At 41.7% G+C, this 16,153-nt stretch overlaps 1 protein-coding gene across 2 annotated transcripts in view; it reads right to left on the minus strand.

Annotated features, from left to right (window-relative positions):
* LOC308326754 (endothelial cell-selective adhesion molecule-like) overlaps positions 1–8,900 on the minus strand; it is a 76,376-nt gene extending 67,476 nt beyond the window's left edge. For both annotated transcript variants that reach the window (XR_013965121.1, XM_080779773.1), the window contains exon 1: positions 8,265–8,900. Coding sequence is in view for 1 of the 2 variants with exons in the window: in XM_080779773.1 (XP_080635899.1) it covers positions 8,265–8,331 (67 nt within the window). In the remaining variant the exon portion in view is untranslated. The remainder of the gene's footprint in view (positions 1–8,264) is intronic.
* Between the last annotated feature and the right edge of the window lie 7,253 nt (positions 8,901–16,153).

Genomic DNA, 16,153 nt, shown 5'->3' on the forward strand with positions numbered 1-16,153 from the left:
ATTATGAAATATCCAATTTCTCAAAACCGTCATTTCAACCTTTATTTTCAATATTATAACATGAAAACCATGTAAAAAAAAAAAAAAATCATCATTACGTATCATTTCAGTTGGTGTTTCAATACATAAGCACAAAAGATTTGACAGCGAATTTTGTATTTCTTTGGAAATTAACAAAAACATCACGGGACGAACGTCTGACGGAGTTGACGAACATCTGACGGAGTTGACAAGTTTAACTGATTTAGGTTCTAGACCACCTAGGATCTTGATTCTGGTGACTAATCCCACATTTTCAAGGATGAGGAATACAGTGGTACTATTTAGATTTGCCCTGTGAACATGGCAGCCATTTTTCAAAATGGCCGCCAACTTTCTGTTATTTCCCAATAACTCAAGTTCTACACCACCTAGGATCTTGATTCTGGTGACTAATCATACATTTTCAAGGATGTGGGATACATTGGTACTATTTAGATTTGTCCTGTGACCATGGTAGACATTTTTCAAAATGGCCGCCAACTTTCTGTTATTTCCCAATAACTCAAGTTCTACACCACCTAGGATCTTGATTCTGGTGACTAATCATACATTTTCAAGGGTGAGGAATACAGTTGTATTATTTAGATTTATCCTGTGACCATGGATGGTAGACATTTTCAAAAATGGTGGACCTGCTATTATTTTACCAATTTACTCAGGGAATATTATCAGAATAATATAAAATCTGTGAATACATTTCTTACCAAGAATTTTCTTCACCAATGTTTGTAAAGGTGTCTACTAACATATCCCACATTGGTTTCTATTTGACCACCCTAGGGGCATGTTTGACAGCTGCTGAAAGTTGGGTACCATCAACAACCAATATAAGGCTAAATGTTCTAAATTTCATTATGCTTTAAGTAGCATGTGGCATGTCAAACTAGGGGCTTTTCATGATTCTGGATCCATTCCAAGCATTAGTTTTGCACAAAAAACACTACGTTGGCTAAAAACGGCCATAGCCATCATCACAGATGTGATGAGGTCAGCACATGTCGGCACATTTGGGCAAGTGGCTATGGCCAAACTAGGGGGTCTATGGCCAAACTAGGGGTCAAACTCCTTGGGCTAAATTCGGTGAGGTGAACAGTGAGCAGTGAACAGTGAGCGAAAGACTGAAGACAGAAGATTTGGCTTCAGGACCATCAGGCAGGATGTGCAGACACTGAAGGCATCAGTGTCTTTCTCTGTGTCCCCAGCATGTCAACCAAAGCAATGTTACCAAATCAAAGGAGCCTTCACCTCATGTCACCTGGGGCTGGGTGAGCAATCGTATCCTGTATCTAAACTCACAACTAAATACAGACACTTGGCCAGACTGCCGTTTGAAAGGGTCAAACCCCTCATCCTGATTGGGGAAGACCACCCCACCTAATCACACCAACCGAACAAGTGAGGTTGGGGCCTCCAGGTGGGCCAGCAGCCATCTGCACAAGACTGGGCTGGACCCTGCAGGAAAGCAATCTCCAGCCAAGACAATGTAAGTTGACTATAACAGAGCCCCAGAACACAGAGCTCAGGAGAAGGATGGAGAAACACTGGCAGGAGGCCACCAAGATACAATGCCCCAGAGACCCAGAGTGTGCCACCACTGGCAGTAAGGAGATCAACTGCTGCAGCAAAGATGTCATGAAAGGCAAGTCTCCACCAAAAAAAACCCTGAACCTAATCGGGGTGTCAAGAGACCAAAGTTTCTCCCCCACAGTTCCCTGCAGTGGCCAGTGAAGTCAAACTGTGCATCTGTACCTGAAAGGGGCAAGTCAAAGGCCAGAAAGCCCACCTCCTTTTAATGTCCTGTCAGTAGAAACTCAACCTGCACCTGAAATAAGCCCTTACCTCTCCCAGAGAAAGTTCATCCTTGAAAATGTAATGATTAGTCGCCAGAATCAAGATCCTTGGTGGTCTAAAACTTGAGTTATTGGTAAAATAACAGCAGGTTGGTGGTCATTTTGAAAAACAATGGCTGCCATGGTCACAGGACAAATCTAAATAGTACCACTGTATTTCTCATCTTTTAAAATGTATGATTAGTCGCCAAAATCAAGATCCTAGGTGGTCTAAAACTTGAGTTATTGTAAAATAACAGCAGGTGGCGGCCATTTTGAAAAAGAATGGCTGCTATGGTCACAGGACAAATCTAAATATTACCACTGTATCCCTCATCCTTGAAAATGAGGTCTTAGTCACCAGAATCAAGATCCTAGGTGGTGTAGAACTTGAGTTATTGTAAAATAACATCAGGTGGCGGCTCTTTTGTAATATGGCTGCCATGGTCACCACGAGACAAATCTGTGATGGCCCCATAGCCAAAAATGTTCCTTAAGGCATTCTCTAACTGTGTGCCAAATTAGAATACTGCCCATTATTCAAAAACAATAATTTTATTGTTTTAGGAACACTTTTGTCAACTCCGTCAGATACACGTCAACTCCGTCAGACACAAAATCTGACGGAGTTGACGTCTGACGGAGTTGACAAAATGGCATTTGTTTTCATCTTAACCCTCTTTAGTACAATGTAGCCATTTTGTTTTTGCTTAATTTTGTTAGCTAAACCTAACCCCTAAACTAAAATAATAAACATTATTTTGGAATTCTTAACAAAGATCATAAAAATGTGCTGACGGAGTTGACATGTAAAAGCTGTGACCACATTGTTATCAACATTGTTTGTTTAAAATATCAAACAATTGAATGCTTGTCAGACCAGGTACTCCACTGTTGCAACAAATATAAATGGGACTTGGAAAAGGAGTCTTCAGGCTAAATCTGTCGACAATATTTTCTGATTAATTTAAGACTTTTAAAAAAACCTGACGGAGTTGACGGAGACGTGGGACGAACATTTGATATGAGATATTTAATAGAAAATATAAATTAAAATTAACTGTGTATATTATTTGCTATGTTGTTGACAATCTACTTTAATTTAGTATGTATATTTATGTGATTGTGACAGTATTAGATACTTTTTTGGCAGTTTGAAATTGTGGCCACTTGCTGGGGACAGGCTAAATACAGGCCTTTTTGGGTACAGGGCCTGCTTTTAACTAATTCAGATGGAATATGAAAACAATTATAATGAAATTAAGGGCATAATAATACACAACTGTATTACACTTAACTTTGCAAGTGCTTTTATTTTCATGAATTAATTTATTTTTTACATAAAATAAGGCTCTTATGTGTGGGACATGTTTTTTCCACTTTTGTCCCTCATCTCAAGAATGAGTGAAATACTTTTGAAAAGCCTATGGAGAGAATGAACGGAGAATCATTTCCTGGGCCACTCGTCGTTCTGAAAGGGGGGCGGCAACGCTCTATTGTACATACATTATAGATAAACATATCTGCGCACGTGCGTGTGTGTGTGTGCGTGTGTGCAGAGCAAGTATCTCTTGTGATCACTTTGCCTAGAGCTCTGCAGAAGCAAAACCTGCAAGGAAATGTAGTTAAAAAGAAACTCTGTGGGTCAACCAATTATTGATAAAAACCGGATTCAGTCACTACTGCTCGGACATGATGACAATGTGGTTCAGAATTCTAACCTGTAATACTGCAATTGAACTTGAACTTGCAGCAATTATTCTATAAACTTACACCATTCGATGGGAGAGATTCAATCAGGCAGATCAATTAAGACGCATACAGCAACATATACTCATACATGATTGGTTAATCACCTCAACAGCTTGAAGCACTGGGAGTCGTCAGTAATGACTTCATGAAGAAGAAGTAAAATGCTTGCCTATGAGAATACGGACTCAAGTTCATTAACCCATTCTGACCTGAGATCAGATTCATACGAGGTTTCCACTGGGGACACACTGGTCTGATTAACCCATTCTGACCTGAGATCAGATTCTAAAAATGTCAGTCGTTCTTCGAATTTTTCAAAAATAGCAGACCTACAAGCTCGTATCGCGCCACTCGGTGGCGCGATATGAGCTTGTAGATCTGCTATTTTTCAATAGCTAAAGCATAACATGATGCCAACACCAAAATGGGTGCCCGGTCAGAATGGGTTAAGTTAGTTAGAAGACAGTCCATAATTATGTGCTGCTTAGCATTATACCGAGCCGTGCCCAATGTAATCAAATGAAATAATTAAGATAAGACTTTGCTTAGGCAGGCTTAATGGATTTACCTCACTGAGCAGGGACTGTGTGAACCGCTGTACTGTACATTATGCCGCAGCGCAGAAGCAAAACTGCTACCAAGTGATGTACGGCCATACGGGAGAGACGCTGAAATCCAATCCCAAATTTAAAGTCCTGACACAACCAATGTACTGTAGTACATCATGCCGCCATGAATCACAAGCCAAGGTCGGTGGCGTGCAACTATTGGGCCATGAGCCCAACGTACAGTACCTCAATTCTATCCCCCAATATCCTCCATGGAGCGGCGCGCACACAGCTGAATCCTCAGTGTTCGTTCAATTCTAAAAAGGGCCCCCTATATTTAAACGATCTATATGGCACACAGCGCACCTTGCAGTAGGCAAGGTGCAAAATTGCGTCAGGACTGTGTCCGTGCCAATTTTACTTAAGTTAGTCGACTCGCTGCGTTATCTGGGCTCCAACACCAGTGCAGGGTGCTAGTGGGTGATTAAGCCTCTGAATTAATCATGGGTTTGTGTTGTGTGTTTTAAGTTAACTATAATAAATCAATGCGGAGCCCCTTAGAAATGTCATCTCTCTGGCCTGGGCTGGGCGGGCCTAACGGTCCAGGCACCTAGGCTGGTAATCCAGCCTGACAGCGCGTTGCGGGTTCGAGTTCCGATCCCGATGACCTTTGCTGCGTGTCTCCCCCCCCCCTCTCTCTCCCAGTTTCCTGTCAACCTACTGTAAATCTATCAATAAAGGCAAAAAGACCCCCAAAAAATAAATGTCATCTTACTACCATGATGAACATGAGTGTTAGAGACTTAAGGGCTGTATTTTGCGTGTCTTAAGTACCAGGTCTTATTACCTAACTTGAGTAAACTAAAGACCTGGAGGCGTGATCAATGCCATTTGGCTATTCTGAGTGGCCAAAGAGCATTGATCACGCCTCCAGGTCTTTAGTTTTAGTTAGGTAATAAGACATGGTACTTAAGACACGCAAAATACAGCCCCTAGGGTCCCTACACACCGGGCGGATTTTTTGCGCCGTTTCTTCATCGGTTTTCCGAAAAACGCGTCCAGTGTGCAACCGCCTTTATTGAATTGGGGTGGATTTTGAGTGGTCAAAATTAACATCTTCCTCCTGTAACCCGACTCCTCATGTCCAAGAGACATCCCAGTTAACTTCACAATCGCATGTCAACTTATTAATATTAATGACAGTTATGATACGCTCACTCTCAGTTACGCTTTTTTAGATCACTTGGAAAACCTGATGGAAGGAAGGCTGCTCACTCCGTGCTTCAGGAGTAGAGCCCCCAAGATGTCAGAATAGTGAGGAAACTGCTCCGGAAAATGAAAATTACAACTAATTTTAAGACCAACACGCACCATGGATGCTAAAACAGGCGCAAAATCATTTGGTATTTTAAACGGTCGGAAGATAGCAATGAAAGTTTCGCTTATTAGTGCCGTTTTGCACCGCATGGAAGATGGGGCCCATGAATCTACATATTGACTGTCCATTTGTTTACATTTTTCCACTCTCAGAGTTAAATACCAGACAGTGGCCAGTACCAGTACCAGACAGATCCCCGGCCGGGTCATACCAAAGACTGTAAAAATGGGATCCAATGCCTCCCTGCTTGGCACTCAGCATCAATGGATTGGGGGGTCAAATCAACTAATCAAATGATTCCCGAGCGCAGCACGATTGCAGCTCACCATGAGGTGGGTCAAATGCTGGAGAACAAATTTCACTGCGGTAACGTGTGTGACAAATCGTTTGACTTCAACTTGTCAAACGATTGAAATCAACTTGTTTTTTTTTCAAATTGTTTTTAGTTGCAATTGTTTTGCACTTCAGAATACTACTACGCCCCTACAATTGTTACATTGGTGCCTTTTCCTTTCATAATCATTTTTTCCATATTTGTTCTGCTCCTCTACTACACCCATTTTCCTCTATTAGTTTAGCACATTTTCATATGATGATGGGCAACTTTGCAGATTTTCACCCTGAATCCTATCGTTCTATTATTTATCTGTTATTTTGCATGAACCAGCATATTGTAAAATGATTTTGCAGAGCCTTTGAGAGTGAGCTCTCGGCACGCAACAGATTGGGAAGTGCCAAGTCTAATTTTAAATCACATGCTCACTTTAACTTTGAACTCTTACTGTAGGCTACAACTACAATTACATTGTCACACAAGTATCAAAAGGATAAAACGCAAGAAAGCCAGTGGCTTATTTCCATTAAGGTATTTTCACGTGCATGTGTAATTATGTAGTGATGAGGTGATTGAGATGATGAGTTTGTGAGTTTAAACTTTGCATGTAAGTCAAAGCATCCATTGGTGTCAACACAGTCATAGCTGAACGATAGGATTCTGGTTCAAATCAGCAAATAATTGCTATATTCAATCATTCCTGAAAATTATAGCCAAGCCAGACATACCAATACTTTGGCCACTAAATCAGGTACGAAATAATATTGTGATTGCAGGTCATGAGCTGACTTTATGCATGAGATTCATCATAGCAATAAATGCTCAAATGCACGACACACACACACACACACACACAGTGTAGTTTGATGTGGTGAACACAAAACACCTTGCAATAGGCCTACTACAATCAATGCATGCGTTAGTATCCGTCTTCTTACATCAAATCAACAAAACAAAACAGTTCTTTCGACATTAACAGCCTAGTTTTTTTCCTTTACTCAAACTTTTGATTGAAGAAACCATAGCAACACAGAAATGTGGCATTGTCCTGTTCATAGGAAGACAGCACGTTGCTCACTTCCTGCTCTGCGCTACATGGACACTCAAGCAATGCCGAGCTTTTCCTGTGAGCCCCCCCACTGCTATTCACAGCCATTTCCTCCTTTCTTTGACCATTCAGATTTCAGGACACACCTGATGGTGAGTCAACTCAAAAAGCTGCTGGGGTCGAGGTCAGCTACTGTTCTATAGGGCATTGTAATAATTGAATTGTTATATATAAATAGACCCCCCCCCCCCCCCCCCCCCCCCCCCGATGGCATGGAAGGAATCTTAACGATTCATATGAATGAGAGTCCTTGGTAAAGTGGAGTAGGCCTACCTTTTTCAAGCAATACTGTCCACACCCTTTAAAGTGAAGTGAACAAGGCTAAGATTACCTGTGTCAGCAGCATTCAATTGTTTTGACAACAGAGCTGCAAGGCATAGACTCCCACGGGCTTATAGGGCAAATAAAGGTAACACAAGGAGTTCCCACTTGATTTCATTATTATTTTCACTCGACAGTGAGATTATTCCTTGGCTTATTATTAAGAGCTACATAGGCCCATACCCACCCCAGGGAAATCTAAACTGTATGACTGACTGGCCACCTGCAGCAAAACCTCCTCACTGCTAGGGGAGAGTCATATAACCATGTCAGTATTCAGAATACTTCACCACATCATCTAATGTATTGTCTGAGACATCAAACTGACTTCCTCTCTCATTAAATTGTGCTTGTGATGTGTGTGCTGTCCAATATCATACATTCCAAAAGATGCTTGTGAGAAAATAACTATATAGACTACAGGTAATTTAAATTGCTGTCATGATGACCAATCTGGTGTGAATGAAGGCAGCATTAACAAGTTAAGATTCTCACTCTTTAGGCTACAAATGGTCTACAAAACAATATAAAACAGCCTAACAATAAATTGTGGCGTTATGGCTTATTTCTAACTATGGCAGGTTAAAATAGGCTGCATTCAGTGCATTGCCAATGCTAGATACCACAACAGTGCTGAACTAGGGATTATTAATCCTTGGAAGACATAATCATGTGTAACACTTGTCAGATCCTGTGGAAAAAAACAGGTGCGCTGACGTCCACTGTCTGGCATATAAACCAATCATACACAAATAATTTATTTCACCCTTTGAGCTGCAGTGCACACTCTCCACATTGCCATGGCGCTTGTCATGTGCAGTTAGTTTGTGCAAGGAATAGGATTCATAGAACAAACAACACAGAACCAAAGAAAAACAACAATATTACAAAGAGAATATAGGCTATAAAAGAAAAGAAAGGAAAGGAAAGAAATGCTTAATTGTTTACTGACCTGACAACCCCCAAAGGAAGGTACATGACAGAAAAATAAGTTTCCTCGAAGTAGTATGGACCTTCATAGTTCAGTGTGTGTCACGGTAGCCGCTTCCACTTGCAGTGCAGTTCTCCTCCGTTATATATACCGTCCACACACTACAATATAACACTCAGTGCGCGCGGTCGCCTCGCCTCCGGCACGGCTCTTTGAAGTCCTTCAAGTGGTTTCCTTCAATGTCCACACAGACAGCAGAGTTCAGAGATGGCACTGTGGACTAGATGTAGCGTCTACATACGGAACACTTCCAAATTGTGAGTAAATGTGGTCGCCTATATTGTTCCCTTCAGTGAGTGCACTCTTTAGTAAGAGAAGGCATCGCGATTCGTGGTAAACGTCGTCAGCAGGTGAGCTCTGCCCCTGGCTTTTTTCGCGTAAAGGCAAGAGAGTGAAGAGTAGACTACATACACCGCGACGCGACCGCGAGACGCGAGCATGTGAACAGCACCTCTCCTCACCTCACACTAATATTGCCCTCCTCCTCCTCCTCCCAGAGTGAGTGAGTGTGTTTCTTTTTAGACCTGCCTGCGAGGAAAGTCGTCATCATTCATAACCACCAAAGCGACAACAGCAGTAGTAGCAGCAGTAACTTGTCATCCCACCACGTCCCTCTTTGTGACAGTGTGTGTGTGTGTGTGTGTGTGTGTGTGAGAGAGAGAGAGAGAGAGAGAGAGAGAGAGAGAGAGAGAGAGCGATGAGTCGGTGAAAGAGAGCGAAAGCAGCGCCTCATCTCAGCAACACCTGTAACCTGTTTGCTTTATTGCCAATTTGCCATACGCAACCTCGATCGTGTGCACCTGCTGGCTGCTGCAAGTGAATAGCTGCATTTTAAAGGTTCCAAAACGTCCAACTGCGGTCCACGTTATCTACAGTATTTAATGTAAACATGCAAATGCAATAGCAGCCCCAATTAATTTAAAACACACACCAGCTCAAGCTTCCTCAACAAATCAAGTAGGCTACCCGCTGCCTATTATATTTCTTTCCCTCCATGGTCTCTCTGGGTTGAAACCATAGAGTAGACTGTTTAATGAATAGGCTCCTCAGACAGATTGTCATATGAGCTCCAGGGAGGTGCTTGCCCCCTGCCGCCAATATGAATGAACTGAACCGGCGTCAGCCAGACCAGAGCAGAGGTGAACACACCTTTCCTTTTCATTTTCTCTTATCAGGTTGAGGTTGCCCATGGTTGCCTCAGCAACAGAGGAGCAGAGGTGAAGCTAACACAGGGGGAATGTTCAATTGACAATTATGTGAGGTGAACAGGGGTTATTTATTGTGATTAAATCCAAGGAAACAGGGTCATATAGTTATGGGTCAGATTTTGCTGTGTTACTGCAAATTGCATCTGGCTGCAGGCTCTAATTTATTGCATTCGGGGCACTTCTGTTGTTTCTGTCTTATTTAGCCCCAGGGTAAATATGCCTAGCAAAGCATTGTGGGATAAATGGACCCTGGAAAATAATTTCAAGGGTTAGGGTCTATATACCTTTGTGCAATTAAATATGTTGCCGATCCCATTGAAATTAATAAACAATTTATAACTAGGGCAGTCACCGTTCCACTTGTTCCAACTTCCAAGGACTACACAGGACTCACAGTGGGAGCCTAGAAGGTGTAAAACACACAGGATCCAGGAAGCAATGAGCTGGCAGTTGGACAGTTTCACATTAATATTTCAACCTGAAATTCAACACTGCATGGTGGAGTATAGTAGTATGAGGGCTGATGTGCCACTTGCCAAACAGTACACAGGGAAATTCTCGAGTCATTGTTCATTTAACACTTAAGTGTACATGTAGGCCTAGCTTTTTGGTCAAGGATGATTTTACAACGTACTATAAGGGTATAAGGGCAGCATTATGCCATAGATAGATGAATGCATTCTAACCCATTTAGACTTGAGGCCGATTCTAAAAACAGTTTTCTGAAAATCTTCGTCATGTGGTGTTCAACCTTTTTCATGTCAAAGACCCCCAAAATGATATGTATTCGGCCGCGGACCCCCATCTGAAAATATGTTGTTCCATGGATCCCCAGAAACCAAGATTTGAGTTAAAAAAAAAACGTTCACATTTTCACAATTTAAAAAAAATAGCAGATCTACAAGCTTGTAGCTTGTAGATCTAGGTGCCACGCTATGAGCTTGTAGATCTGCTATTTTTCAAAAGCTAAAGTATAACATAATGCTTAAATGCCAAAAGGGGTACTCGTCCAGAATGTGTTAAAGGGTATGTTGGGGATGTACAGTAGTATACATTATTTTACTTTCTAGTGTGCAGCCATATCTTATTCACTGACATTCCATAATGAAACAGTAGCCTAATTATCTCCCTTAGGCTGCCAGAGCAGGGGGCGGAGAGTTTGTTTTCGTCCCTGTCCATGTTTGTCTGTGTCCGTCTCGTCTGTGTATCAATAATTTTGGAAGCTGCCTGATCGATCAGCATCATCCTTTGCTTGCACACTCGCAGTAAGCTAAGTAAGACACCCCAGAAATGTGGTGTCCGATCGACCCCGAATTTGAATCACAAATTGATCTATCTTAATGTAGCATTGCGCGGAAGCATGTAGCCTATGATAAGACTATTCCAAGCGTGTATCCTCATGGAAACATTTAACTGATAAAAATAGAGAGATGTAACATCCCTCTTACAGTTTTATAGTACCGGTATTGCAGTATAAGTGCTGCCTTAGATAAGCCTTAAATACCTTGTCTACAGTACAGAGCTATTTAAACCCAGGTGACACTTTGATCAATGTATTATTTAATCCTATTTCAGCTGGTGCCATAGGTATTAGCACTATCACATTGGGTAGTAGTAGCCTACTATCACCTTATTTTTTTTTGCTTGTCATCATTTCACGATAAACACTATGAGGAATTCCAAAATGCAACCGCATACAGCCATACACTGTACCAGTGGCTTTTAGAAGGCCCTGATCCGTCCGGGCTTGTCCATAGCTCACCAAAACAAAGGCCGGTTGTGTCATTATAGAAAGCTTACTTTCCTTAGTGGAAGCACTCTGAGCCCACCACCACACGTATAAACGGTACTTTTTGGCCACCGGGAAATAAATACTTACTCCGCTGCGCCCTATTAAAATTAAAATAAAATCCCTTTCTGGCCAAAAAGTACCGTTTATACGTGTGGTGGGGGAAAGTAGGCTTTCTAATGACACAACCCGCCTTTGTTTTGGTGAGTAGCAAAAAACGTTCTTTTTATTTACGCTAAAGACAAGGCTGGTCTGCATTCATGCGAGCCTTGGAAGTCATCGGTAACATAGCTCTGAATGCAACGCATTGGAGCTATGGACCAGAGCTAGGTAGGCTACACACACCTACTGTAGCCTACACTGGGCTGCCACCAGCATCCTTCCTCCAACAGTATTATAAAACAGTATAAACCTATTATCTAATACATCGTAGTCTCTATATATAGTTTTATTTTCTTACTGGCAGGCCTTGCCTATTGATATATCTTAATTAATGAGCGAGTTGTGGTCCAGCAGTGCGAGCTCCAGGTGACTCCAAGCAGCAGCTGTTGCACAGCAGCAGCGTTGACAGGCGGGGGGAGGGGAAACACACACCTCTGTCATTGATTGATTGATTGAAAACGATATCAACAGTTTGTAGAATATAGGCACAGGATGGAAAGCACAGTTCAATACAAGGTCTGGGTAAGGCAAGAGGATAAAAAAACAAGAAAGCACTAAGGCTTGTTTCCATTGGGGTCCTACATTTCCAATTAATCAGAACATTTAATGACATACAAATATACACAGTACTATGCAAAAACATCAAATCAAATTAAATTAAGTGTGACGTGAGCCCTCTATCATCATGACGGAAAATAGACACTGTCTATTTACTATGACGTAAAATTCTCCATTCATTGTCAATGGGAATTCAATGTTTGTGTAGGACAAAATTTGTGGACACACACGGCCTGGGCTTGTCTCTTCCAACTTCGAAATGTATCAATCTTCCAGATTGATGCATTTTTAGTTTCTCAATCTTTATTACATCCACAGCTACACCTACTATTTTAAAACTTTGTTATTGGTGTTTGGTACATTCCATAAAAGTATAATTATATACAAAATAACCGCGTGAAACCGGCAAAAGAGAAGACCCTGCCCAGGCGGTGGCGTAACCGTCTGGGCACCCGACTGGTAATCCAGTCGCAGTGTGCCGCGGGTTCGACTCCCGAGCCCGACAAGGCCTTTACTGCATGTCATCCCCCCATCTCTCTCCCGTTTCCTGTCAGCCTACTGTCTGTCCCTTCAAAAACCAATAAAAAGGCATAAGCCGCAAAAACATATCTTAAAAAAAAGGGGAAAAAAAGAGAAGACCCTTTGAGCTTCAGTGCCCATGGGCCCTCAGTCAGAGGTGCTAATCCAGCCCTGATTCCATGCGTAGTGATTTGCACCAAGCTGGAAACCAACCCCACTAGTCTACACCAGAGTAATATAGTAAGAGAGTGGTGACACTAGCGTTGACTCCCATTGTAACAATGGAATGTGGAAGTGCTCATTCTATCTCAATGGGATAGTTCCAGCCATAGGAACAATGTGTGGAACTATAGCCCATAGGGCACCCACTTTGCGACAAGATCATAACGTGTCGCTGACTCGCTATACTCTCCTATACTCTCCACTCTGGTCTACACATAGTAATATTGTAGTTCTTTTTCTTCCCTTTTCAGAGAAAAAGCTCTCTGGGAAAGGCCTTTTCTTGTGCTGCTGGTGTGAACATACCATGAGTGTTCTTTACAATGAGAGATTGTTCATTATTATGATGATGGTGTGTGGACTATACATTTTATTAATTTGTTATCATTAGTATTAGTATTATTTTCAGAACTTAGATTATTGTGTCATGGTGGCAGAAGTAAAGTTCCTGCCCACCACCTTTGAAGAGTGGCGTTTTAATCCTCTTCATCTGGCTTGGCCGGGCTGCATCTCAACAAGCACGATCTGTGTCCGGCAGGGACGTGCACACATAGACATCAAAGGGAGCTTCAGGCCCCTGCCCTTTTACCCGTCTGTAAAACAACTGCCCTCTCCAGACCACGGATGCACTATTTTTGTTCAAAAGTGCCCTCTTACCTGCCTCTCTAAGGGCCTATTCATACTCTTATTCTACCGCTGTTTCCCCCCCGAACCTCAAATGACGTCACATTGTAGGCTCTACAGCGCCGAACCGACGGCTCTAAAATAGGAGTATGAATCGGCCCTAAGGGCCTACAATGTGACGTCATTGAGGTTCGGGGGGGGGGGGGGGGGTGGGTACCGTCCTAAAGTTTGGTGCTACAGAAAATTTCTGATGAGCCGAAATCATTTCGGCACTACATAGCGCCGATACAGCGGTAGGGCCGATTCATACTCCTATTTTAGAGCCGAATAAAAGTCGGTTCGGCTCTGTAGAGCCTACAATGTGACGTCATTTGAGGTTCGGGGGGGCGGTACCGTCCTAAAGTCGACTCTTCGGTGCTACTGAAAGTTCCTGACGAGCCGAAATCATTTCGGCACTACAGCGCCGAAACAGCCGTAAAATAGGAGTATGAATCGGCCCTCTCTCCACGTCCCTGGTGTCCGGGGGTGGGAAACCATCATGGTGTCTGTTCAGCAGGGAGTGGAATTGGGGCCGATATGTGATAACGTCCTCCTGGTGAAACTCCTTATCCATAATTCGTTTTTGCTATTTTTGCTGCTACAATACTAGAGGACAAAAATCCTGTGTACTGTATACTCATACTGTATACAGGATGTAGCAATAAAAAGCTCTCACCAGCTTGAACTCAAGTCTCAAGCTGTGGATAAATTACTTTGTATTGATACCGGCCGGTATGGACCGTATCCGTATGGTCCTTTAATTTTAATATGCTATACCTGTAGGCCTACCTGCCCCACACTGTCTTCATTGACCTGCTGCTATCTATATTAATATCAGGTGATAAAATGTGTGAATATATTAACAATTCAATACAAGTTCTCATATGGAAGTATGATTCATATGGAAGTATAATTCACCCCTCCAATGTTTGACTGAGTGAATGTGATTTCTTCTCACAGCAATGCAAAACGGTTCACTTAATTTCATACTGATAATGTAGTGAGAAATGAGCTAACCATTGACTGGTGGCCTAGCCTCCAAGCGCAACTAATTGCTTCTTGCCGTGAAGGGTCAATGGTTCTTGACTCTCGAGAGGCAAGACAGAAGTACTCTAAACCAAAGTATATGAGTTTGACCTGCAAATCTGTGTCCTCTGGTGTGTCCTTGTACAAGTTGGACTATCACACACTTGATATAGTGGACAATTACACATGTGTACAAAGGTCAATTTGGTTACATTTGTACACTCTTAACTTAAGTTACAAATGCATGAATGAACACTGAGTATTTCACTGTGTATAGTAAAGCTATGCATGGTAAAATAAAAAACAATTGGGCCATTCAAGTATAAGACACTGTGGAACTATTACAGGTGAAGTAAACATTGAAGATGCTTTGCTACAAGCAGAATCTGCTAGAGCTACTTACAGGTGTTGCAAGTTACAACAATTTATTCTACAATGGTTTTTAGAAAGTCCTTAACCTGTACAGAAACAGATAAGCATATCATGGATAATATTCAAACACACTTTATATACTCTTGTTGTCACAAGTCTCAAAGTTAACAGGAGTACTTTATGTCATTGGCTAATTCTCTATAGTGTAAACTTAATTCATCTTTATGCAAATAATTTATAGATGCATAGTATCTCCACCTCTTCCACACTGTGGATAAATGTTCCACACTTTTACAATAATTTGTGACAAAGCTTTTCCCCTTAAACCTCTTCCTTTCAACAGCTCATCTGGATTTTATGAATTGCAATCTATTGCCATCTCCTGGCCAAACTGGTACATGACATATTTCCTCAATAAATGACTTAAACTGGAACCCTTGTTCCAATAAGTTATGATTATGAATTAAAGAAAAGCAGTTGTCGTAGCTATTCAGAAAAAAACACATTATAACATATTTCATTATCATCCTCTAAAAGAGTTTGGCATGTAAATATGTTTTCAGTTGACATTCCACTAGCCAAAAATATTAAAAAAACATTTATATATATAGGCTCTATTATACAGTATATGGCATAGTTAGTTTAGGGGTGCATTGCATGCTTCACTTTGTCTAAGACAGTGGTTCCCAAACCTTTTCATGTCAAGGACCCCCAAAATGACACTCATTAGCCTGCGGACCCCCATTTGAAAATATTTGCCAAGGACCCACCATAAGAGAAGATTTGTACAGCTCTAGCAGTGATTCTCAACCCATTTAATTTCAAGGACGACCAGGTTTGACCTGAATTAGGCTATGGTCCCCCATTTAATAGCATTTATTTAGCTGGGACCCCTAAATGTATATTTTAAAATCAAAGTTAATTTAACTCTGAGTGTACAAATGGAACCCTAAGCAAGGAACTGAGTTACAGACCCATAAGGGTCCATTTGGTTTGATTTAGCTGGGGACGCCCTGGAACTTCCTCAGTTTGGGAACCACTGGTCTAGGATAGCCAGATGCTTAACCATATGACACCTAGGGTCCCTCCCTATTTTGGGACGAACATTCGGCAAAGATAGTGAATTCTGCAAGTGTCGCAACAGGACACATTGTAACTTAGTATAGACCCCTATGGGGACAGATTGTCAGCACATATTTCACTCCAAAAAAAGTCAAAGCTTTCTCAATGAGTGGCAAATGACAGCCAGTGTCCCATTTATTTTTTTCAAAATATGTAAACATACAAGACTGTGACCGCAAAACAATAACAAGAAATGGTGTTAACCAATAAAA

The sequence above is a fragment of the Protomyctophum bolini genome (assembly GCF_963924005.1).
Source record: "Protomyctophum bolini genome assembly, chromosome: 13".
Classification (NCBI taxonomy): domain Eukaryota; kingdom Metazoa; phylum Chordata; class Actinopteri; order Myctophiformes; family Myctophidae; genus Protomyctophum; species Protomyctophum bolini.